The following is a 27757-nucleotide window of genomic DNA, read 5'->3' as shown; positions in this document are numbered from 1 at the left end:
TGTGGACGCCGTCGTCGCCGACAGAATGTAGGATCGCTTAGTCTCGCTTTTTCGACTAAAGTCGAAGGCTCGACAAAAACCAATACTGACATTTCATATGTATAAACTAAAAAAATGTCCATTAATATCATTGTGAATTTATGCATCCAGTTAAAAAAATAAGCACAATACATGTAACACAAATGTGTGAAAAATTGTAAAATCAAGTTTGTTTTCATGTCTTTAATGATTACAAAATTATATTTACATTATGATGCAGCACCAAACATTTACAATGACATAAAACACAATGTGCACAACATTACAACTAATTATTATAACTATATTTTAATGAATTCTCACTAATTTTTCATGTCATCAAATTGCAATTTTCTTTGAAAAACAATTTATCCTAAATTCTTCATAGCATGGTCATCAATTATAAGGTTCTAAAAAAGTACAAATATATTACACTGTATCCTATCCTATTTAAGAACACATTATTTTTGAAAATTCAAGTTGACGAAATAAATGCTTCACTGACAGTCTGATACAATATGAGCTATGAACATGGTTACAATGACATGATGAAATGAATTAATTACAATGGTCAGATCTCAGCAATAAGATTCTTTATTAGACAAAGGGAGATAATCTATCATGATGATGATGGTAATGATGGAGGCTGTGAGTCAACTGACATTGGTTCAGGCTGTTCTAGCTGCATTTGTTCAGGTTTCTGGGAAAGTCCTAAAAAATACAAATATATTTATACAACTAAAATTTATAGATTTTTTTTATAAAAAAAACCAACATAAATTATTGTTGATTACTATAAAAATAAAACATCTGCCTTAAATAAGTCAAGACTTTTATATTTTATTAGTAAGTATATGTTGTTGCATTCACACTCATACAACATCTTCTTATCTAATGACAGAATTAATATTTTTACTTTTCCCTATTTCCCTTTCAAATGAATAATGAAAACTTGACTTCTGATCTAAAGTAACAAAAGTATTTTTAGCATTTTTCCTTATCCTGAACATATGTTTACCCCCTAAGAAAGCTGCAAGTGAAATAATTCAAAATCATATCTCAGAAAAAGCTTAATCAACATGTTGTTCACTATAAAGATAAAAACATGTAAAAAAAAATGTTGATTAATTAGATTGGTGAAGCTGATAATTCTATTGTCTTAAAAAATAAATTACAAATTGAAAAATATATATAACTTAATAAAATATTTATTCTTTTAGCCTATAAAAGATCAGTAATGTAAATATTGCCCTACAACAAACAAAAGACATACAAAACATTTCTTTGCTTAAAAACATAAAATAAACGCACCTTCTGGCGGTACATCTGTATTTCCTGCTGAAGCTGGTAAAGGAACATTCTGTGTCTGAGGTTGGGTGGGTGTCTCTGATGGCATGAGAGGGGCTGGTGATGCTGATGTAGGGGGTGCTGGAGATTCTTGTGATGCCTGTTGTGCTGCCTGGGGGCCAGGTGGAGGCATGGGAGCCATAGGCGAGCCTGTCATTGGGTAGTTAACTGCTGCTGCTAAGCTAGCTGAAGCTGTAGGTAAAGGAGATGGAGCTGATGAACCTGAATATACAAAATTATATACTTACAAAACCTGTTACTGTAGCAGAATTTTACAGACTTACAAGATGCTGCCAAAATCAGGGAAAATCTTAACCAACTCAACTGAAATTTGTTGAAATAAGTTAAAACATTTGTAAAAAGTTATGCTTGGATTATATAATGAGGTCTTACATATTGTATAATTTTAAAGTACAAAGTATTTTTTGAGTCAGTAAATAAGGTAATATGAATTTTGAACAGCAAAAAATTAATAACTATCTTCTAAATATTACTATATCAAAGGCTATGCACCTGAATCAAATAATGATCAAATTCTCCTTTTTATTGTAAAGTATGATTTTTTACATGCAAAAAAAAAAAATCTCATATAAAACTGTAATGAGAGTCAATGATGAATGAAATTAAAACTATCAAGGTTTAGAGCATAAAATTTTATCAGTTTTTATTGTTTCTGTAGTCTTCTCCCTTTTTTGTTGACAAAGTAAATCAGTTAACCTGGTTGATCTGATGTTGACCCTTGACTTCTCTGTTCTGTGACTAACTGTTGCATGGCCATCTGTCTTGCTCTGTGTTCAGCAGCCTTGATTTGTTCCATGTGGAACTGTTGTCTCTCTTGTAACAACTGCTGTCTTTGGTACTCAAGCTTAAAATGAAAACATCAATTATGAAAAAAAAATTCTGAATAATTTCTTTATCAGGAAATCTTAAACATGAATATTTGAAAGCAGGGGATGTATAAAAACATAGAAATGTACAAAGCTATTTGACCGACAGGAACCTCAAGAGCAAATGTTAATTTCATCTATGGTTAACTTTGAGTGATGAAGTTGATTCTTTGTTTCATGATAATTTCTTAAATTATCGACAGGCAATTTTAGAATAATGTTAAATCATGTAAGAAACAGAAGCAGTGACTAGTAAGCCGCTTTACACGTCATTATTAATTATAGCTATTTTATGAAATTTTCCTTTGATCTTGCTGACTGATAATTTCCTTTCTCAGTGGAGTCGAAGTGATATAAAAATTATCGCAAGAAACTAAGGGGGCACGTGGCCTTGCTAATGAAATTGACATGAAATTGACAATGTCATCATAGGTAAAATAGCGATAAACAGATTATCATTGGTCATCTCTACTCAATTGCTTTTCTCACTTTCACCGTACCGCTCAAGTGAGAAAATCAATCTTGTTGAGATGATAAACAATAATCTATAAATACATAATTTTTTTTTAAATATGAATGTCATATGTTATATTCTTAAAGATACTACTAAATAATTTGCAATGATTTTTTATAACTGTAAATGCATATTTTGCTCTCCATTTCTATTAGCTTCCTGTGAATTAATGAAAAAGATTAGTTTATTAAGCAAAATGTTTTGTTATAATATTTTCTAATAATTTTTTCTATAGTTTACAAATACAATTTTTTTAAGAACACATGTCACATCTTAATAAATCCTTACAGCATCTCTTTCCCTGTCCATAATAGTTTCTAACTCTTCAAAGTGTCGTAGTTTGATTTCTAACTTCTTCATTTGTGTTTCTACCAACAGGGCAACTAAACTTTTGATTTTTCTTTCTTCAACAGCTGCAAGATGCTAAAATATTAAAACAGAAATGTATTATATTAGTATACTATATATTAAATAGAAGTATGATTCTCAATATCTTAAATTCAATATGTCTTCAAACTTCCCACTATTTCTAATTCCACTTGCCTACACAATTCCCCCAAGATATATTTTACTATTGTAAATTCAGATTTTTTTGCATGCATTTATTATTGAGATTTTTACGAATTGAAAATTATGTCATACATGTATAAACTATTTCTTTTTCTAAAATTGCTTCATACAGATAATGCTATCCTAAGCTAAAGCACAATCTGGGTGCAGGATGTTCTTGCTGTGTTAAAGGCCCATTTGTTGCCTTCTGCTGTTTTCTGCTTTGGATGGGTTGTTGTCTCTTTGACACATTCCCCATTTCCATTCTTCTTTTTTATTTGGTAAAGCTATATACCTTAGCCTTGACCGCAGCTGATGACAGTGCTGCTGCAGCAGCAGTTGCAATATTCCCATCTGGTTTCCATGCAACCACTTCAGTTTTTTCTTTCTTTTCTTCTTCCTTCTCCTCGGTCTTCACTTCACCATCTGTTTTCTTTTCTTGTTCTCCTTCTGCTTTGGTCTGAATTGCAATGTAAATAAGTCAACTATTGTAAAAGCAACTCAATATTACAGATCTTAAAACAAGAGAACTAACTAATTTTTTAACTTCAGGAATTATAATAGTGCTAGAAACTGATATTGAATGACTTTATTTGAGATTATAAATCTTTTCATGAAACTATATTGTAATGTAATTTTATGAAACTATTTAAACATTCAACATAAAAGATGACAGTAGAGAAATACATGTGTTTTAAGTAACATTCTAACCATTTATGATTCCCCCCCCTTATAAAGTAGATATGATTTTATTTAATGAAAACTATGTTACACAAACCATTATTATCTGTTTTCATAAAAGCTTTGATGATTCATTTTTACCAATATTGGAGAAAAAAAATCAGCTGTAAATCAAATAGATATGATAAACAATTCCTTGATTTGATAGATGAGCTGAAAGTTTTAAATTTAAATAAAGATTGCACACCTCTTCCTTTTCTTGTTTATCCTCTTTCTTGCTTTCTTCTTCTTTTTCTTTCTTTTCTTCTGATTTGTCCTCTGCTTTTTCCTGGTCTGTTACCATGGATTCTTCAGACTTTAATCAAGAAAAATATTTTACATTAAATGAAAGCATTCTCTTTAAAAAGTATGGACAAATTATATTTTAAGCAATTAATGAAATTATTTAACCATGCATTTACCATACATTCTTTTTTTTTGACATCTTTAACTAAATATAGATATTTCAAGAAAATGCACTCCTTCCATTCCATTGTAGCTATTTCTGTATCAGCCAGCCATTTAAAGCCTGTCTTAATTAACTGCTTAACAAAGTATTTCCTTTTATTTACTTCAATTTGTTGTTTCCCATATAAATAGCGAGATAGATAAATTCTTAACTGCTTGACAACATCAATTCTGTATGTGGTGGATACAAAAATAAGATTTATGTACCCTTTTTTTTTCAAACTACCTTTTTTTTACCAAAATAGATTTTTATAGATTAACCATTATTAACCATAACTTATTTCTTGAAGAAATTAATGGAGTGTGTTTCTTTAGTTGTTGAGTATAATCTTGTTTTAATGCAGTTTATAAAATATAAATGTGTGAATGTCAAGGGGTGATTGTTTAATGTTGCATTTAGTATTAAAAATAACCTTTTCTTTTTCCTCTTTCTCTTTTCCTTCCTCTTTACTTTCATCTTTCTTTTCTTCTGCTTTTCCTTCCTTGTCCTTATCTGCTTCTTCTGTAAAAAGTAAGCTCCATGTTACACATTTTACCTATCTAGCATAATTGTAACTTGAGAGTAATTGTCTTTTAATGTTTTCCTACACTGTAATACATGCACCTCAATGATAATTTTATACATCGATATGATAAAACTTTAAAGAGCAAGTAATTCAGTGCAATGTTGAGGACAAACTATTAAATAATTCCAAAACAGATAAAAACAAGAATGTGTCCATAGTACACGGATGCCCCACTCGCACTATCATTTTCTATGTTCAGTGGACCATGAAATTGGGGTCAAAACTTTAATTTGGAATTAAAATTAGAAAGATCATATTATAGGGAACATGTGTACTAAGTTTCAAGTTGATGTAACTTTAACTTCATCAAAAACTACCTTGACCAAAAACTTTAACCTGAAGCGAACAGACGCACGGATGGACGAACGGAGGCATAGACCAGAAAACATAATGCCCCTCTACTATCGTAGGTGGGGCATAACTAGAAAACTGACATGTCTATCTGCCTACAGATGTTTGTTAGGTACATGGTATAAAATAATGAATACTGATGAAAACAAAGCTGATCAAGGGATGTCAATTTTTTTAATAATTCAGGTATTGTCTTACATAGATACAAAGTTTCCTTAAATCAAAATCCTTTGCATTTGTTATGTAATTTGGGCAACTGTTAAATGGGGGCAGATGGTTATTTAAAAAAAAATTGTAATCATTTTGAAATAGCATATTATACCTAATTATCTATGTTCATTGAAATTCTAGCAAATGAGATGTTTCTAAACATTTGTGATTTAAAAATTGAGTATCAATTTCATTGAAATCCTAGAAAATAAGGTGTTTCTAGACATTTGTGATTGAACAAGTTAGTACATTTTTATCATTAACAGTTATTTTTAATATCAAGAATATATTTGGATTGGCATATCATATCTCCATATCAATTTTCTTTTAAATCCAAGCACATAAACAATTCACTAAAATTTGTGATTTTTTTTTTTTACCCTGCCACTTTTTTGGCTATACCAAATCAGGCCATCTGTAATATGTGTTGTTACTTTTTCTTTCCCTTTGAAAATACATCTAATCTTTTTCTATAAGTTATGTGATGGTTGTTTTATACTTTTGGCATTACCTGTTATCCATTTTAGTTTATATCATATAAAAAAGAAGATGTGGTATGATTGCCAATGAGACAACTATCCACAAAAGACCAAAATGACACAGACATTAACAACTCTAGGTCACCGTACGGCCTTCAACAATGAGCAAAGCCCATACTGCTTTGATGACTTAAATTTTTAAACACCTTAAACAGATAATGCACATACTGCTCAAGTTGCTCTTCACAAGATGAGTATTAACCCAACCAAACCCAAACAACCAACTTTATCTACACCCACAACTAAATAATTTTATGTCGGTAGATTAACCTCGAATCATAACCACCTTCACACCAGTATCCTGATTATTTTCTGATCACTTCATAGCAATTTCAACAGGCAAGACAAAACAAAAACTACCAACCTTCCTCTTTTTCTGGAGCAGTTCCAGCAATGCCACTTTTCTCCAGACCAAAGTTCTGGTCAACATCTTTTCCTTCTTTAACTGCCTCTTCAACAGTCTTGACATGGGCATCTACTAAAGCTGGAGGTACTTCGTCTTTCATCTTAGAAAATTGTTCTATGGAATTAAAATAAAATTATTTTGAAACATACATTACCGGTACACAACAATATAAATCTAAATGCTATATTCCATTTGGTTGATAATGTAAATACTGTAAATTCAGAAATTTTTGGGTGCATTTATCATTGCAGTTTGGTCATTTTAGGCTTAACTGCAATTTAAAATTTTTCCAATCTTTAGAAAAATCCTGTTGAATTCATTTAACATATTTCAAAATGCAAGTATAAATAACCATGTCACATTTTTCGCAATAAAAAAAAACTCAAAACCATTTCTGAATTTACAGTATATCAATATTTTAATTATCTATTTTGCAGTGTTCTTTTAAATTACATATTTGATTGCTTTATGGTTGTTTAAATGTTCAGAGGCAAGTAAACCTATTTCAGGAAGAGGCTATGTCAATGTGATTTGTTTATGAAGCATGCTTTATACAAGATTGACACGTTGAGCTGCATCCTTTTTAATTTCAGTTCACTTTTTAATTTTGAGGATACAATCCTAGCAATTAATGGACTGCTCACTTGCATTTCAATTCGTGTCATTAGTTAATACACAATATCACTTTTCTTTTTCAATGCAATTATTCCAATACATTTAACCAATTTATATAATGACATCTTTTCTCAGTAATAAAATAAAGTGAGACGTCAAGTTTAAAACTGTGACATTCCTGTACAATAAACACTGGTTAGTAATACCAACCTAGAGCTGCTTTAGCTGCAGATGATGCTATTCTAGGATCCACAACTGAGGCTAAGAAAGCTACTGTTGACATAATAGGGTTACCACTTTGTGAAAATGGTACAGGTTGGTATGCTAATGGACCTGTAATCAACAAATATTTGACATATAAAAGGTAGGTTATGCCAAATCACACAACTAACACCGTTTCTTAATGTCAGCCTTTTCTGTAATCAAATATAAAAACACAATTATTGAACATTACAATAAAAAAATATTGAAATAATTTTTAATTTTAAATTTTAAGTAAATCAGAAGACATCAAAGTTATGTAAATGAAATTTGCCTGTATAATTTATTCCCCCAAAAATGTATTTCATATTCTTTACTTTAATCAATCTAACATTACCTAAATGACCAAAGTCTTCTTCCATGAAGGGATCTTCTATAGGCAGTCTCAGGAAATGAAGTATACATTCATCTTGTGTACGACTGCCAACATGTTCACTGACTTTATTCCAGTCATCTTTGAACATCTCCAATGCCTCCAATAACAAAAGAGTCCTCTTGGTCAGTCCACTCACGGGAGCGTGTTGCTGCTCCTTTATCCTAAAATTTTATAAGAAATTAATACTTGATACATAATTCTTTACTTTTTTAGTGTTATCTTTATAAATATTTACTGAATATTGAACTATCTAGATCATATAATTAAAGTACCAATGAAGCTGTTGCTTCATGTTCATCAAGGTTCTAATATTAGAGGTAATGAATAGAAGTTACAGTTTACAGTGACAAAAAAAAATGTGTATCGTAATTACCTTTAGTGCCTTTTTACTGTACTGATCCATTCTGAGACTAAAGTTAGACAACTCTTTCCTGTCATCAAACTCTCGACCATTCTCTTTATCGTCAAAGTTTACAATCTGTTTAGCTGCTGATGGCTACAAAGAAATCAATTGAGACATTCTAAAAATATACTGTTTAGGATAGGAGGAAATGGAATAATGAAGGAAAACATGTCACATGTAGGACAGAACCAGATGAAGAATTTCTTGCCATTCATAAGAAAAAGTGACTTGTAGCTGCTGAGAAAAATGTTACAGAATAATGTTATCAATATATGGACATAAAGAATGACAGAAGTAAACCAATAAACACCATCTTTCAAACCATGGATATAATCAAATTGAAGTTTATAGACTATTGTAAATACATTTTCAATTATCTCTTCGACCTAGGTAGAAGTACAAGTTTTCAATTTAACCTACATTCCCCTTCATTAAAATGTATAAGTAAATGAAAGGACTGCAATATTTGAACATGTAGATAAATTTTCCTATGGGCTATTCCAGAAAAAAATGTAGGGGGGGGGGGGGGGGGGGGGGGGGGTTGGAAGGCAGTTTTTGTCAGCACCCGCCACCGAGACGATTGTAATTGAGAATTATAGTGCATTACAGTGTGAAAAGCTGCTCTGATACCCATCACCCATGTATTATTAATATAATGTGCCTTTCAACCCCCCCATACATTTTTTTCTGGAATAGCCCTATTTCAAAATTGCCAATAAGATGGCACAAACCTGGTTAATCTTTGGTGGATTGACAGGTTGCAAACCAGATGGTGTGTCTGCCATGATGTGGAAATGTGATGTTGGTGGTGGTCCCATTGATGATGGCCTGTTTTCAGCATCCACTTGATAATTAAGAAGTCCCCATTGCTCTAGGAAAGCATGGACTCGAGTTATTGCACAAACGTCTCCGGCTAAGTTTCTACGACAGGCAGTACTGGTGAGGTATTCTGTTGGATTAAGTCTGTATGTATCTATCATGAAGTTTCTGTATGCTATTAATCTGCAACAAAAATTGTTGGTTAAACAAATTTCAATATACTTTCTTTATTTTCAGCTATAGTATGGACAGGATCAGGGTAAATACAGTCAACCTTAACTAAATTGCAAACCTGTTGATAAAACCATATTCTATTTTCTTCCATTCAGAAATTAAATTGCATATATAGGTCACTAATTAGTGGCAAATAAATCAAAACTTCCTCTGAAGTCATTCACAATTTTTTTTAAATTTTTTTAACATAGCAATGTTGTGTCCTGCCTTTGAATTTACTTTAACACAAAGAAAAATCATAAATTTTCTGTTGATTACATAATTTTAATCGACATTTTGGTTACATCAACTTGAATTAAAACATAAATACCCATTATTGTTTTCATAATAGATATTAAATATTTGTTTCACTACAAGATGTAGTTATCCAGATTAACTTACATTTCAGGAGTTTTAGATTTATTTCTACCATTGAAGAATTCTGGTAAGGCTCGTTTCTCTATAGCATGAATAGCGTTGTAATCAAACCAAGAAGCATAACTTGGTACAACAATATGGTGGGTCTGTTCTGTCACATTATCATCGTCATCCTCAACTTTCGTCTCTTCAACTTCCTCCTCTGCTCTTCCTTCATCGACAAACTGCAAAAAAGAAAAAAAGAAAACTAATATATTTAAAACAAGAATGTGTCCAAAGTACACAGATGCCCCACTCACACTATCATTTTCTATGTTCAGTGGAACATGAAAATGTGGTCAAAACTCTAATTTGGCATTAAAATTAAAAAGTTCATATCATAAAGAACATGTTTACTAAGTTTCAAGTTGATTGGACTTCAACTTAAAAAAAAACTACCTTGACCAAAAACTCTTAACCTGAAGCGGGACAGACGGATGGACGGACGAACAGACTGAAAAACATAATGGCCATAAAAACTATCTGTTATGTTTTTGTGTCCTTACACATTATTTTTGCATTTATTGTGCACCTCAAATCACATAAAAAGAAACTCTACAAACCTTATCCACTGATTCCTCATCTAAATCCATCATCATTCCTCCTTTTATTGGTTGATTTTCACTGTCCTTCTGAGTTCTGCTTGCTACAAATACATACATAAATCACTTTACCAATAAATATAAATCTGTGCCAGGATTTTTTTTGTAATTGAAGAAACTGTGTGATTTGACATGCAATGTGGTTATAGCTATCCCAGGTAAAACGAACAGTAAAGTTAGGGATTCCCTTATAAACCAGGGGTAGTTTAAAAGTAATAATTTTGAATCGAACTGATTTTTTTATCAGATCCGGCACCAAGCAGTTTAATTTACAATGTATGGTATAATTGTGGCTTTATTTCCCAATGTGATTGAAGATAATAAGTAATAAGTGTGCAGTAGTTAGCTAGGAATGTTATTTTTTGTTCTCACTCAAACAAAAACATTGTAAATAATAAGACAATTACCTGGAATAGCAAAGCTAATATAGTAAAGGGAGTAGATAACTTAAGCTCAACAATTAACCAGCTACCACAGAAAAAAGAGAACTAGAAACTAATAATATAATAATGTAACATTGTTGTGCTTTTTTAAAGCTTATAATAACACTGAAAACAGCATTTTTGACAAAAAGTTTCTATCAAATTCATAGTTCAGGTTCTTTTTATTTTTATAATTGAAAATAAAGAACGAGTTCATAAAATCAATAATATGATCAAGGAAAAATTCAGTGATAATTTCTAGAAATGTGTGCTTTTACCACAAGAAGGTTGTCAAGAAATGAAATTCAACGAGACATATTCTTTAAATGATTTATCACTAATACAAAATGCTGTTTTCTGTGAATAGGATTAAAATTAACAAAAACAAAGAAATCATGCATATATCATATATATATAGACGCCACTTCTGTAAATATGGTGCATTATCTTTAAATTGATAACTCTTGAGATACACCAGCCAACTGGAGACTCCAGTTATATCATTACTGCTCATTACATAACTATTTCAAGGACATTCAACAGAAATCCTTGAACTGTAGATCATATTTACTAAAGGGTCTTAGGGTTTTAAAATTTCTGTATAAACTTTTTCCCATACTTTTCCCAACTGTTTTAAGTAAATAACATTCCATAGTAAGTCCTAGTCATCTTTAGATGTTTTAATATAAAATTAAGAGGTTATTTTTGAAAAATACCACATCAAAGTTAACTAAATTGGCACATACTGGAATTTAACTTATAAGAGTACTTATTCATGAAAAGCTGTTGCAAATTGGAATACAATTACACAAAAGCAAACATTTTGTTTCAATTTTGGTTTGATAACATGGACACCTCGTGATGACATCGCTCAACACAGGTCATTAACTAAATCACTTTCCATCAATGTTCTAAGTAGGTTTGATATGTAAATGTTAATCCAACCTTCCATGCAATTACTAGTAGGACTCCATGTTTATTGCTGACCATGACAAATAGCAGATATGTTGATTTTAAGCAAAAAGCAGGGACAAAGGGGCGTGTCTTCAGTAGCAATGTTAATTGCTTATTGTACTGACTTACCATTGGGCTGGTTCGACTTTTGGGAGTTTTGACCACGCCCTTGCAGGAAACTTAGATATTTATTCGACCCTGCAACCAAGATTTCCTAATTTTATCCGCTTTAATTTCACATCAATGAGACAAACAACATAAAATGGATGAACTTTACAAAATTAACAATGACTCCTTCAGACAGATCTTTTAACAGCCAAATCAGCAATGCTTAGATTGGTTAGCATAGCCACTGGTTTTTTTTACAAAGCAGTTTATGTCATAACTTAAACAGTATTAGTTTAAAGCCAAATGTATAAAGGGGGAGATTATATCAGATCCATGTTTCCCCTTCCAAGCCCCACCTAATAGTTAAAAAACAAGTGTAACTGTGAGCTACTGCTCACTGATGATACCCCCGTCGCAAGTGGATAATGTTAATAGTGTAAAAATATGTAAGTGTTCGGTAAACAGGAAGTTGTCGAGTGATGAATCTGAAAACGCATCACACGGTATAGCTGAAACCACGGACGGACAGACAGGGGTAAAACAGTATACCCCCCTTTTTCAAAGCGGGGGTATAAAAAAAACACTGAAAAGTTTATATCTACTAGAGTCAAACAATTTTAGAACAAACTTCAAACTATTTTGTGCCTGTATCAATGTAGGTCCTCCACCAAATAAGGGTTTGACACAAACCTCATTAGTGCAAAAATGAAGTAAGGAAAAAATTAAATAGATAAGAGTGAAATTCCCATGTCCTTAATGATTTCACTTGGTTAATGTAGAGTAAAGAAATATGAAAGGAAGATGGAAGGCATTGGCTCATAATCAATAATATTAAAAATATCAACAACAAAAACAGTCTGAAGGATATAATATGATAAATCTAGAGTATGTTTTGTAATTCTAATTCAAAGAACCAAAAAGGTGGCCTTATTGGTCCTTTTTTTATTTTATAGAAAACCTGAAAATGTTAAAAGTTAAGGTTAACAAGCAGGATTTGATCAACTGGTGTGCTTCTGAAATACAAATCTGTAGAGAATGCTTAAAAAGTATGGCTAGCTTTAATGGGTTATCCTGTTTAAGTATAATCATTATTGTTTTCTTTCTTCCGTAAGTTTTCTGTAGGTAAATTGAGCGACTTATTTCAGTTTATTATAGTTTCAGTAATCTGTCAAACTTTTGTATGTTAATATTGAAAATGAATGTAATTTGTGAGAAAATGTAATTGTATATGCTTAAATTGTATTTATTCACTGATGTATTTATATTTTATTCTAAAATAAGATTTCTTCCAAGAATTTTGTCCTTTATGTGCCAAGTGCCGCTTAATAGGAGCACCAATATTAAACAATTATTTTTACCTTCCCACACATATTCGTTTTAACATGTTAAATATACAATCATTTTCTAAAGATCATTGCCTCGTGAACAAATACAATGTATCTAATGTATACAGTAAATGAAAAAAAAAAAAATTATATACATGTATTCTAAAACTATGAACTATAAATTACATTGGAACTATATATTAGAGCACTACTTTAAAAAGTTGAGGTTATTAAATGTTGTATACCAAAGTATAATTATTGTCTAAATGGAAAATACTGAAAATTTTACCATATCCTATTTCATTAACAAGCAACAAAAAAAATCCTTAAAAATTGTGCAATTCAACTCAACTTAATATACAAGAAATATAAGATTTCAATCTATCTGTGCAATGACAAACTTGTTCCATTTAAAAAAGATATAACAAACAAATAACTTGGTTTAAAGTCTTTCATAACAAAAAGTTCTTTGTTTATATGATTTTCTTAGATACCTTGAACAGTCTTTCATTTATAGATGCACAATTAGATAGGTTGTTGTTTTTGTGGATTTTTTCAGATTCAATTTTTAAATTTTTAACCATTACGTCCACAAAATAGAAAATACCTTTACAATATATATGGCAATTTATATTTTTTAAAGTACCATGTAAAGTAGTTTTGATTAAAAAAAAAAAGGACAAGCTTCTACAAATGTTGTGTTGACCCAACTTACATTGTTTTGAGAGTTGAACTTCAGTAATATTCGTCTCAGGAGAAGGATCATCCATATCTTTGGTCAGGTCATCTTCGTCCTCATCTCTGTTTGGACGTTTCTTACTGGAGGAACCAGGGGCTGTGGAGTTTCTACCACTACACAAATAGAATACAATTATTACATATATATACGAAAAGTATCATAGTTTATAAACTGTGGAAACATTAATTTTTGTTGGGTTAAAATTTTGTGGTTTTGTCTCTATATAAGATATCATGGGGATTTAATTTCATGGTTTCCAGTAAACAGAAGTGATATCATATGAAGGTTACATTTTCATTGGGGTTTTAATTTAGTTGATATAATCTTTCCATGAAATAACGAAATAAAATCCTCCACAAAAATTTCTGCTTAAACAGAATAAGAAATTAATTCTGATGGAAAATTAAACCATGACAATTTTTGAAAAAGTGCAGAGTCGAAAGTTGATAGATACCATTTTGTAAGTATACACCTAAAAAAAAAACATTCTAAAGTCTTTACAATTTTAAATCCTTGTATCAGTTACATCCTTTTTCTCCAAGGCTGAAAATTTTAACACAAACTTAACTGTTTTGTAGTAGAAAAACAATTCTTACAGTAAAAGATACTATTGGTAGTTATGTTATGAAAAAAATGAAAAAAATATTTTTATGAAAAAGAAAAATTTTGGATGTATTGCATATATCCAGTTTTATACCTCTTTCTCTTCTTTAACTTCTCTGTAACAGGTGGGGGAGATGGTGATCTCTTACGTTTACTCTTCTTATCCTTCTTGTCTTTCTTATCTGAATCATTGTTGGCCAGCATCTGTAAACAGAAATGAAAATTATAAAGAAAGATCATGGATGTTTAATTATGTTAATGTACAGCCACAAAGATAAGGGATGGGAATATCAAACAAGTAGAATGTAAGAGAAAATGAAATAATGGCAAAGGCAAACATGAAAATTGAACAGAATACTTTTATTTATTACATTTCTTGTTTTCTAAGTTGTACATGTGTTTTGAGACTGTTCTTTTAAATGGCACTTTCAGTTTTTTACTTGGATTTATGAATTTAATCAGTTTTTTGTTATCTTTAGTCTCTTTTTTTTCTATACATTTTATAATAAAAATACTTTGAACAATTTGAGTCGCTACACTTTTAGTTGGAATGTAACAAAGTGTCAGATCACTGTTAATGGAACATTAAAATTAAAAGTCCAGTCTTTATCTTTAACAACAAAACCACCAGCCCAGGCTTGTTAAATTGCTTTCTGGTTTGTTAAATTCTTCTGTATAAGCCAACAGAATCCTAATTAAAGTTTCGTAAAATTGAGCTTCAGACTTGTGGATTCAAAGTTTATCGTGAAGATTGCAGTCATTAAATTCTTAGCTCTTACCTCATCTACTGTCATCCTAACACTTTTAGGTTTCTTTCCTTTCTTAGATTCATACTGAAAATAGAATTATTTGTAACAAACTACTCAGCAATATTTATACTGCAACTAGTTGTGTTTATTTCATAAATATAGTAACATAGCTATATTTTGTATAATGTCAATTTCATCATGGAACACTTTCTCAACTAGATATCATTGCGATGGGAGCCATCTCTGTGGGCCCCGCTGATAATAATGTGTGGTAAAAAATTTGTATCTTTATCATTGGACATGGGGTTGTCAACTGAAACCAGTTTTTTTACCTTGACCTTTGACCTAGGAAGTTGTACATACATCATGACACGCTCTCTAGTGGTGGTTAAAATTGATGTCAAGTATAAACTTTGAAATCATAACGGTTCTCAAGATATAGTGTGGACACGATCTTCACCACAGGACACAGGGTTGTCAACTGAAACCAAAGTTTTTTTACCTTGACCTTTGACCTAGGAAGTTGTACATACATCATGACACGCCCTCTGGTGGTGGTTAAAATGGATGTCAAGTATAACTTTGAAATAAAAACGGTTATCTAGATATGGAGCGGACACATCTTCACCACAGGACACGGGGTTGTCAACTGAAACCAAAGTTTTTGACCTTGACCTTTGACCTAGGAAGTTGTACATACATCATGACACACCATCTGGTGTTCGTTAATACACATGTTAAGTATTAAGTATAAAATCATAATGGTTATCTAGATATGGAGCGGACACGATCTTCACAACAGGACACAGGGTTGTCAACTGAAACCAAAGTTTTTGACCTTGACCTTTGACCTAGGAAGTTGTACATACATCATAACACACCCTCTGGTGTTGGTTAAAATGGATGTCAGGTATAAACTTTTAAATCGTAACGGTTCTCAAGATATAGAGCGGACACGATCTTCACCACAGGACACAGGGTTGTCAACTGAAACCAAAGTTTTTTTACCTTGACCTTTGACCTAGGAAGTTGTACATACATCATGACACGCCCTCTGGTGGTGGTTAATAAACATGTAAAGTATAAAGTATGAAATCATAATGGTTCTCTAGATATGGAGCGGACACATATTTAAAGTGTTACGGACAGACGGACAGACTGATCACTATAGGGCGACCCGTCTAAAGGCGGGGCCCTAACAATCAGAGGTTTATTAAGGGACGAAAATAAGTTTGACATGTGTTACGATTTAAAAAGTTCTCAATGTATTTGTTTATATTACAGTATAAAAACAATATTAGGTCAATGTCATAAAAATAAAAACTTTTTTGTACTCGGCGCAAAACTGGGAAAGGGCTCGGTAGAACCTTGCTCTTCCCCAGTTTCTCAGCCTCTTACAAAAAAGTTTATATTTTTCTTTCATTGACCTAATATTGTATATTTATGTGTTTGATGTTATCACAAAAAATATTACCTGTATATTAATAAAAGGAAATTTGGATAAACTGTCATGAAATAAAACAGCAACCCCAAAATAACACGTTTATAACCACAATTAACAAGACAAATTCTGTACTCACTGATTCTGTTAACAAAATTTCTAGTCTCCCAAGACACAATGCAAAAATCAAATAATCTTTAAGAATGCTTATGAAGAATCTTTCCTTCTTGTTAATAAGATATTTATGAAGTCATATTTCACCTTACACAGAAAGTATATCCACTTATAACATTTCATACTCTCATTTATTTTTCATAATGTGTATTTGAGACCATGAAATTAAAGTTATTACCATCACCATAATCATGAATTTGGTATTCACATGCAAAATGTGTGAAAAAGTATGAGCTATCAAATATTATTCAAACAATGGTCAAAATATATGATAATCAATTTCAAAGAGAGGAAAAATAACTGACTGACTGTAAAAGACAACTTTGAAATGATCAAAGTGAAATAATCTCAAGAAATGGCCAAATATTAAAAAAAAAGTGGCCATTTAAATTTGCCTTTTTTTTTACAAAACTATGCAGCATCAAAATTGATGTATTGATAAATTATATTTGTAGGACTCTCAAAGTTCTTTTTGTAGAGAAAAAATGTAAATAACCATACTATAATATTATAAAGCTACAATAAAGTTTAAAGATATCAATCAAAATTTCTTCAATTTCATTGAATTGGTGTTTTAAAAAATAAAAATTTTCTTTATTTCATTGAATTGGTGTAAAAAAACACGGCAATGTTTTGGTGTCAATTTAATTTATAGCACACAGTTTTAATTGCATACCTTTGAAAAAGAAATTCATTGAATTTGGCTCATCAACAACATATAATCGTCAATACAAGGTGCTGTGACAAGACAATTATGAACAGAGTTCCTAAATTTTAAATGTCAGTATGAAAACTATTTAGTTTTGTGCCATACAAATTTTTATAATTATAAATTATTGTCTGCAAAATGAAGACAGATTCAAAGCCTTGTGCTGTATGTGATTGATAAACAAGAACAATTAACATAACGATCAGAACTGAAGATACCTTGACTTGAGAGTGAGTCCTTCCAACTATAATTGTTGCAGTCTGTTATTAAAATTTGTAAACGTTGCTCATTCATGATTTTTGTTTGTTATATAACTATGTCATGACATATTTTCACAGTGGATGTAAATCAAAGGAGACAACTTAATTTTATTTACAAATAATTTAAGATTTTTGGAATTTTATTGTTATTTTCATTAGGACATGTAAATCATCTACTCTGGCATTAGTATAGGCTTCTTCAGTAATTTATTCAGATTTCAATGGCCTCATATTACTAGGTTCTCTATGATATTCACCAACATAAATCTTGTAAAAGACCATTTGCAAGAGTAATCAATTCAAAAGCATATGCAATTGGACAATATATCTACAATCTCGGTCATTTTCTGCGCAACAAAGAACTTTTAAATTATTATAAATTTAAACAGACAGACATACACAGTGCATCATCAAGACTTTTTTAAATTTTTACAAATTGTGACTTCGATAGAGAGTTATCTCATTGGCAATCATACCACATCTTATTAATTTTTTCAAGGTTTTAAATGTGATGTCCATACCTCTTCCTCCATAAGATAATCCTCTTCATTCATCCACTCGTTGTATTCTTCCAGATCTAACAACCACTTTGCTGTAACCTAGAGCATAAAAAAGAGGTATCCATGTATGAAAATCATTGGTGAATTAGAAACATTGCACAAAAACTATGCAAAAACACTATTTGGTATTTTAACCATGCAATATTACCTTCTAATGAAAACCAAAGGTTGAAATGTTTGTGTTAACCGTTGAAGGCAATAAGGTCTTAGTCTCATTTACATTAACCCAGCATTTGATTAATGAAGTTGTGAATAAACACAATAACTATTACTGTGATTAAAATAATTTGTGATCTATTTTATTACAACAATATAAAGATTTGACTTTTTTTTTTTTTAAAGTAATTGTCATTAACAATAAAACATTACAGAGTTGAGACACTTACAGTAACAAGATACCCAACATTTAAGTTAAATAACACTCAATATTTAATTTTCTAGTTTTATCTGAGATTAAGCATAATTCTACTGATCAATTTTCATTTCTTTTAAAATAGAGTGATGTCATTCTTCTCTTTTTTTTTTAGTTCTCTGGATATTAAAAAAAACAAAAATGAATTAAATAGACTTTCTTGATATAAACTCTATAGATTTTTTTGCAGGGTAATATGGTAAAATTATTTTGATTGAATATCTAATACATTGAAATGAAAAAATCCATAAAAAATAATTAACCAAACTGTCAGTTAATTGATATAATTGTTATAACCTTACCTCCCAACTTCCACCGTGGTGTTGTAAAGGTTCTGGTTCTATATCCAAGTTCAAATCAGCAACCCAAACATCATAGCTAAAATATTTTACAATTTTTTTTTATAGATTAGGTTACAGTGAATTATAACACTTGAAAAAAAAAAAATGCTCAAATACAAAGTTACTTGACATCAGTCAGTATGATATAATGAACAAAACACCTGTAATATAAGGGATATACACTGGTGTGAAATGATATTGATTGGAAAATCAATAATGGTAAAGGTGAAAACAGCTGTTAACCAAAGAATCAAATTGCTGTTATTGTACAATGGTAGAACTCACTGTTAAGGTAATTTTCTTCTTTGATTTTCATAATTAGATTTTTTGTATTACAGAAAAATTAATAAAATCTTAAATGTTACCTTTAATTTTTTAGGAGATATTTAAATCAAATGAAATTTGATTAAATTTTTGGAACAAAAGGAAAATACTTTGATTATTTTTTTTTTAATATGAATTTGATTTTAAGGGGGAGGGTTGTCTCTAGATTTTTCATTTGAAACATATATCAAGTATATCAAAAGAAATTAATTCAAAAACAAAAATAGAAATAGCATAATTTAAGTGATAATAAATAGTTATAAATAAATTACAAAAACAGAGTCTAGCAAAACTCCAGAGGGGTTACAATATAACAAGGAAAGGTAGAAAATATGAACAGACAATTAATTGAATTACTTTTCATCTAATGGCTTCTGCAATTCACAAGTTATTACAATGGAATACTTTTATTTCATTAAACCTGTTGGAGTGGGACAAATTCATGTTATAAATGTCAAACACATCAGCAGAATGGCCAAGTCTTTTTTATTGGTATGGGAACCCCAAAAATCAGTTAGATTTTTATTTATATAGCTGGTGCACAACTTCATGTTCTGAGAACAAATCTGTGCAAATTTGGTTGAATTCTGTCTAGCCACTTGCAGTTTTAAAGTATCAATAAATTGAAATCAGCTGTCATGATTAATACAATACATAGTGCAGATAAATTTTTCATGGAAGACATGTAGACATCGCTGGTCACTATTATAGCAGAACTAAAGTAAAATATATACCTGTCAGGAAAGTTAAGCCAATGGACCATAGCATATTTATCTCTCTTTGAAACAAGACGAACATATTCCTCTAAAAAAATAAAAAATGTTTAAAATCTGCAATCTGGCTGGATAGTATTGTTGTATCATTGTTTTGTTTGTATGTTCAGTAACAAGTAAGATACCAGTGAGATGAGTAGCTACTTTTTTAATTTCAAGTTTGAATTGTTATACATCTGTTATTTATGTTTTGCCAATGGTTGAAAGCAGTACAGTGGCATATACCTTGAAGTTGCTGACTTCCATGTAATTTGGTTTTTGGTAAAAAGTAGTCTCACTGGCAATCATACCACACCACCTTATCCTTATACTGTCATGATTAGTGGACATACAAATTTACCTACATGGAATGCCAAAAATACTTTTTTTATTGGGAAAAAATATTTAATCAGTTGGGTTACCCTAAACAGAAATTGTTGCATTAATATTTTACCCTCTGAAGGATCTTCTGTGACAGGATTTACAATATGGGTGGCATCATCTTCATCATCCGTGACAGTTCCCTGATGGCGTTTGGCTATGTCTTTTAGTCTTCCTATCATTTGTTTGTCTAATTCTGGACTCAAGAAAATACTTGGCATTGTCAGACATTTGTTGGCCACCAATGACCTTTCTATCTGTAAAAACATCTCCACATTTCTCTCCATTCTCGACGGAGATTGGAAATCGAATCTTCTCCTACAATTTGTGACATTGTAAACATAAAGAAAATTATGTATTGAATTTGCATATTATAACCATGTTTTCAGTGTGTCTATTGAGTTTTTCTCAAAATAAATGCCTGTGGAGTTGCATTTCAGGACCTTTTGCTCATTGTTTGATGATATGCATTAAATTCATTTTATTTGGACTCTGTGAGATACTGGTCTTATCAGAAATAATACATTTACTCATTTGAAATTTTATAATATTGGGTCAACAACTTCCGTTTACTCTTTTAAAATTAAATGACATTCAATTAAAAATAACATCAAGTTGTAAATTGACAAGCAACAAACTATTTTCACTATAAAGGCAATAAGGTTATCACAAAATGCTGAAGATTTCCCCTCATGATCCTGTTCCAGTTTATATGATGAAAATTAAGAAATTTCTTGTTTGAATGTTTGGCAAAAATTACTTAACTAAAATCTAATTATTAACCCTTTTGCCGATGAGTCCCGGTTTACAGGGATTCACGCTTCAGACACCTGACGATGAGTCCCATTTTACCGGGATCAGAATTCCTCTTTTATATTTCCCGCTCAAAACAGTGCAATCACGAGTTAGCTTTCTTTGTTGAATACCCTGATGAAAGTGCAACAGTGAAAACATGGCACTTCCGCTTGTTGAAAACTGTGTCAAAATCATGAGTAAATTTACGGGATTTACGAGAATTTGAAATGAGGGAACATTTTTTTTGAAAGAATATGGAAGAATTGAAGCTAAACTAGTATACTTTTTTACTTAAAATGTCGTTTTATGTACAAAACACTTGGAATGGACATCATTCAGTTAAAGAAATTTGTACAGCCTCATTAAATTTTTTCAAAGTTTTGCCATTTTGGGTTAAAAAATTACGATTTTGGGTCAAAGAGCAGAATTTTGAGAATTTCACCTACAAAATGTAGGTAATGCCGAAAATTTGAATTTTATATGAAGAAAAAATTATCAAAACATGAACAAAACTGTGAACATGGTGTTAGTGAATGAAATAAAGACACAAAATAACTACAGACAAGTTTTTATTGACATTTATTATGAAGATCTCCCACTTGAGTAATAGTAGCCATCGTCTCCGAGTAGCTTCTGTCTGGGCAGCTATGGGTGAAAAGGTTAAAGATTCAAAATAAAGCACTGTACATGAACATGTAACTCACCATCCTTGATCACTTTTAAATTTATACACTGCTGCTATAATATGACATAAGGATCCACCTGCTTTAAAGTCAAGGAAACATTTCATCTGAAAAAGATTAAAAACAAACTTTGATTTTATGTTTTTTCATTTAAATGATACCATAATTGGGCTTGTATAGTTCGCACTGGTACATAGTCCGCAACCCCTTCTCCTCACAAATTTTTGGTGAAAACCCTTTTTGTAACTGTTAGAAAAGGTTTAATGAAACCCTGGTAATTTCAAATCGTGTGTGGTCGTATGCAGTTTTTTTCTTGATAAAACCTATTTTGTATCATCAAACAAAAGCTGAAACTGCTTGTAAATGATTCCAAAACCCTTCACAATTGTTAAAATAAATTTAAAACACAACAAAAAACAAGAATGTGTCCCCAGTACACGAATGCCCCACTCGCACTATAATTTTCTATGTTCAGTGGACCGTGAAATTGGGGTAAACCCTCTAATTTGGCATTAAAATTAAAAAGATCATATCATAGGGAACATGTATACTAAGTTTGAAGTCGATTGGACTTCAACTTCATCAAAAACTACCTTGACCAAAAACTTTAACCTGAAGCGGGACAGACGGACGGACGAACGAACGGACAGACGGACGGACGGACGGACGCACAGACCAGAAAACATAATGCCCCTCTACTATCGTAGGTGGGGCATAACAATTTAAAAACTTGTTTATGTTTTAACCTGAAGTTTGAAACGCCTGTGTAACATGTGTAACAAGAATGTGTCCATAGTACACGGATGCCCCACTCGCACTATCCTTTTACATGTTTAGTGGACCGTGAAATTGGGATCAATACTTTAATTTGGCATTAAAATTAGAAAGATCATATCATAGGGAACATGTGTACTAATTTTTAAGTTGATTGGACTTCAACTTCATCAAAAACTACCTTGACAAAAAACTTTAACCTGAAGCGGGACAAACGGATGCACAGACGAATAAACGGACAAACGGACGCACAGACCAGAAAACATAATGCCCCTCTACTATCGTAGGTGGGGCATAATAAAAAGAGAAAAAAACTGTGAAAGTTGAAATCTGTACATACATTGACATACAAGATATCAACCAATTACGTTTTGCAATTTACACATCACAAGCTGGTTTACGGTTGGCTTATTACTTTTTTGTACAGTTTCATTCAAGCAGATACCAGTTTGTTTTATAAACAATGCATTGAAAAGAAACAAGAAATTTGTTATGAAGCGTTTAATTTTCAAATTTATCAATATTAATTTAATAACTTATTAATATAGTTTCAGTAAAATTATTTGTTTGAAAAATGATAAGAGCGCCCTCTACAATATCAATAACAAAGATGGCGGAACAAAAACAACCACCTCACAAAATTTGAATATGGTCTTTTATTTCTTGCTTATTGTAATCTATAGTCCACACCCCTGCTGGCAGGTTCAATTTTGGACAATAAAACTGCGGACTTTACAAGCCTTTTTACAGTACTAAATTTTGCCCTGGAACTCAGTTATTAGTGATGTATGGAAACCTCGATTTCAAATTTTTCTCCAAAATTGATGTCTTTCCTTTGTCTACATACATGTACCATGTGTACCTAAACTTTTTTTTTCATTACTGAACAATTAATTATTCTTTTTTAAATAATTTTTATAAATAAATATACATTTATCTGTTATCTTCATTATTTATTCCCAAACGTTACGTTAGAGAGAATCCTCTTCAAGTACTTACAGGTAATTTGGTTATTGCTGGATTTTTGACATGTTTACCAAAAGTTTCTTCCTGGAACTGTAACAACTGGATGACAAGACTTGATAAACTTTTATTTGTTGGTGGATCTGCCTGTATATACTACAATGTACAATAATAAATATGTGTCAATAAAGGGTAAAGAACATGTATGTGCTTCATTAACATAAAATATGTTTTACATTTAATTTAAATTACTGTAATTTGTTTCAAATGCATTGTTCAACTTCAAAGCAGTGAAACCATGAATAGGTTAGAATGTCATGCAACATTCAAATTCGCTTTGGTTAAACAGAATATATATCTATGACTAGAGATGTTACAAAATTTTTTAATCGTTTGCTTTTTGTGGCTAAGCTTGGGAACTGTAGCTCGTATATATCTTATGCTCCTACGATATTTTCAAAACGGAAACCAAGGTTCAGTTTACACTTATTTTAAATAAAACCAAAGATGTTCATTGTGACATGTATGCTTGTCAATGTAAATAAACAAGTAAAGAGATGTGTTATGATTACCAATGAGACAGCTATCCACCAAAGTTCAAATGAAGTGGATATAATGAGACAACTATCCACCAAAGTTCAAATGAAGTGGATATAAGCAAACTATTCAATAGTTTGTGTTATGTCTCCTCCTATTTTGGTCAGCCTTTCAAATCTTTTATTTGGCCAAATAAAAATTATGTAATTGTATGTGTGGTTCCAGTAACCCAACCGACCCTAGAACTTTTTTTTTTCATTTCTGAAAAATAATTTTCAAACGATCAAATTTTGAGGATTGTGAATCAAAATAATTAAATTTCTAGATTTCTGTCATCTGAATTTCTATCACAAGTATCTGTTATTGCTAATATGCAAGAATGCAATAAAATTAACTAAAAACATATCATGATTGTTTATTTTACAACCAAACACGTGTAAAAATGGCAGACTTCCGGTTGGGGCGTGAATAATACAAAAGAAACATCTATGAGCCTTTCATGTACGGTCTCTTAATAATGATAGATTTAGTCATTTAATATATCCAAGTGAACATGAAATTAAAGATACTACCGACACAGATAAATCTGCTTCATATTTAGACCTTTTTCTCAAAATGACTACTGATGGTAGGTGAAATACCAAAATTTATGACAAACATGATGATTTTAATTGATCTGATTGGCCATTATGACAAAAGTGTGACAGAAATCATATCTGATATTCTTCCTCAGTCATAAAAACCTTCCATCATTACCAGTCAAGGGTCTAACTCAAATAAGTTAATTAGAGAAAAATAACATGCATGTCGTTATTGTGGGCTAAAATATAAAAATACTGTAATAACATATGTATGTTACATGTTTCAAAGGGACAATATACAAACTTTATTTTGTTAAATTTTTCACAAGTTCTATTGATATTATAATTTTCTTTGTGTATACTAAACTTTGTAAAGATATAGCAGTTCATAGTTTACCAATCATGCATAGCACACCTATGTTATTACAGAAAATATATTCCTGCAATAACTAAAGGGTGTTATTACAGCTTCTTTAAATCTCTTTACAGACTTTGCTCAGACATATATCACAATGTATTTCAATTCATTGTAAGAAATGAAGATCAGAACTAAACTAAGCCTTGTTATTACAGCTTAATTTTCCCTTAAAGGCCTTGTCTCATTGATTAACTATGGTTGATCAAAATTGTATTAAATTAGAAAAATTATAAGAAAATTAGTTATCAAGGTAATATATTAGGCCTAAAAAAAATAATGTTGTGTTTCCGATCACCCCGTTGAAGTTTTGAAGGGACGGTAGGTAGGGATTTTTTTTTTTTTTTTTATTTTTTTTTTTTTATAATATTATGCTTCATTGCTGTCTCGGTTTTGTTTAAAGGCATGGACACTAGTTTGGGATTTAATAGAAAGAGATTGATTACCCACTTTAGAAATCTCCCCGAGATAACTTTTAGTTTACCCCTTTTAAAATCCCCCTGAAATAACTTTTAGTTTACCCCCTTTTAAAATACCCCTGAAAAAAAAACTAAGTCCAAAACTAAAAAAAATGTGGGCAGCACTTCCCCTATGAAATTAGCTTTTTAAACCCAATTCCCCTATTTCAGGACCAAAAGTTTGGGATTGTCAGAGAAAGAAATTGAGAAGAGGTGGGGCAGATTCATTTATAGGAACATGAACCAAACATCATCCCAAACCTACAGATAGACAAATATATTATATACACTGTTCCTGGCAGGACACTTTCTTTTGGCAAAGCATCTGTGGCTTTTCATCAGAATGTCTTAAGCGTTGATTGGCTGACCAGTTTCAGATGGATTAATATCATGTTCATTTTGAAGAAGGGTCTGGCATGAAAATTTGATAAATTTAATTCCAAAAGATTGCATTGTTCCAACAGTTGTGTACGTTATTGTCATCAATCCCCAGTCATTTTTCTCCGGTCATTTTTGCCGGTGGCCGAGCACAAAATTTGTGTTGTGTATTTTTTTTCATCGATGTTAGACATTGGATGAATTTCATTGCTAATGTCAAAAAAGGTGTTACTTTCTGTAGAATTTAGAAATATTTTTTTTCTCCGCTAAATGGTCACACTTTCCGTGTTGAACATTGAATAGCACGCATTGTGTTGCCATGTTCAAACACTGACAAACGAAAATAACTACTGCGCATGCTCCCGCATATATAATTAGCCAAGAAGAATCCACTTTCCAGTACATTCTAAAAATAAGCCTCGAGTTTAAAATTAGCGTTGTTTTCTTTTGGGGACTTAGAATTTATTATTTTCTTTCAGAAAAAACGGTCGGTAGGTATACAAATTATTTTTTTTCCCACATCAGCTTTAAAAACTTTTGAGTCGGGGGTCTGAAGGACGGTCGGTCGGGTGACCGGAAACACAACATTTTTTTTTTAGGCCTTAAGCCACTGCGCAAAGTTTAAAGTATTCCCAAGTGCCCACAAAAGATAAAATATTTATGATATATTTAACTGATAACAAACATATGTTACTACAGATTAAGGAAAAAAGAGTAGACAACTCATGAAAGTGTCTGTAATAACACATGCATGTTATTTTTCTCTAATAACTTATTTAAGTTAGACCCTTGACTGATTACCGAACTAAACAAAGAAATAACACAACAGGTGTCGTATACAGTTTAGAGCATGGGCATGCTATGCCTTAAAACTTTTCCAGATGCACAGGTTAGCCTGTACTCAGAGTAAATTTGGAGGTGAAAATACGTCCATTTTAGCAATCATGGCCATAGGGTTCACATGAACCTTAATCCATCAAAAGACAAGTATCACAACAATCAGTGAGAATTATTATGTCATTGAACAATTAAAAATCCTAAAAAAGCCATAAACTTTTAAATATTTCTTTCCATAAGTATATATACGGTACCATACACATATCTAAATAAGTTTATCCAGCTTCAATGACCTGAATATTATTTTAGATGGGCAAACAGACTCTACGGGCGAACGGACCAAGGGCGAACATGTTCTTAGGGTGAATGGACCCATACCCAGCTCAGTCACAGGAAAGAATGTAAACAAACATGCAAAGCCATATTTTGATAGTGATACAAACGAATCTTCATGACAAGTGGTTTAAAATAACTTATTTTGGGAATCTTCCGTCATAAAGCGTACAGACACTGAGGCACAGTACTGTATTAAAGGCATAAATTATCAGAACAAAGAAAGAAATTATGGTATCCAGAGGACAATTTACAGGACAGTAATGGTTGCACAGCGAGTTTAATTTCTATGATTATATTTATCACCTTTTTGTGGTTTTTGTTTAACCAGGTTCTGACTGAATCAAACTGTGCAATTGTCTCTACGGCTTCGAAAAACTTAACGTTCGGCGAGCCGTCTTTCTTTCTTTGCAACGCCATTTTCCGGCAGCGTTAGTGGATATGCAGTGAATTTGTGAAATTAATATA

General features: G+C 31.3%; 1 protein-coding gene across 1 annotated transcript; it reads right to left on the bottom strand.

Moving 5' to 3' along the window:
- Nucleotides 1-207: 207 nt before the first annotated feature.
- On the bottom strand, nucleotides 208-27730 carry LOC139511968 (SWI/SNF complex subunit SMARCC2-like). Its single transcript, XM_071299209.1, is given in 27 exon segments — nucleotides 208-729; nucleotides 1330-1587; nucleotides 2083-2230; nucleotides 3055-3189; nucleotides 3611-3775; nucleotides 4244-4351; nucleotides 4917-5005; nucleotides 6534-6689; nucleotides 7401-7523; nucleotides 7789-7942; nucleotides 7944-7988; nucleotides 8201-8323; nucleotides 8962-9232; nucleotides 9665-9864; nucleotides 10243-10325; nucleotides 11787-11855; nucleotides 13806-13942; nucleotides 14527-14636; nucleotides 15212-15265; nucleotides 17724-17765; nucleotides 18287-18364; nucleotides 19040-19115; nucleotides 20137-20206; nucleotides 20609-20853; nucleotides 22035-22120; nucleotides 23787-23906; nucleotides 27596-27730. Coding segments are annotated over 27 exon segments (3351 nt in total). The 5' UTR covers nucleotides 27710-27730; the 3' UTR covers nucleotides 208-637.
- Nucleotides 27731-27757: the final 27 nt, after the last annotated feature.

The sequence above is a fragment of the Mytilus edulis genome, chromosome 2 (assembly GCF_963676685.1).
Source record: "Mytilus edulis chromosome 2, xbMytEdul2.2, whole genome shotgun sequence".
Taxonomy (NCBI): Eukaryota; Metazoa; Mollusca; class Bivalvia; order Mytilida; family Mytilidae; genus Mytilus; species Mytilus edulis.
This window is presented reverse-complemented; position numbering and strand designations above follow the sequence as displayed.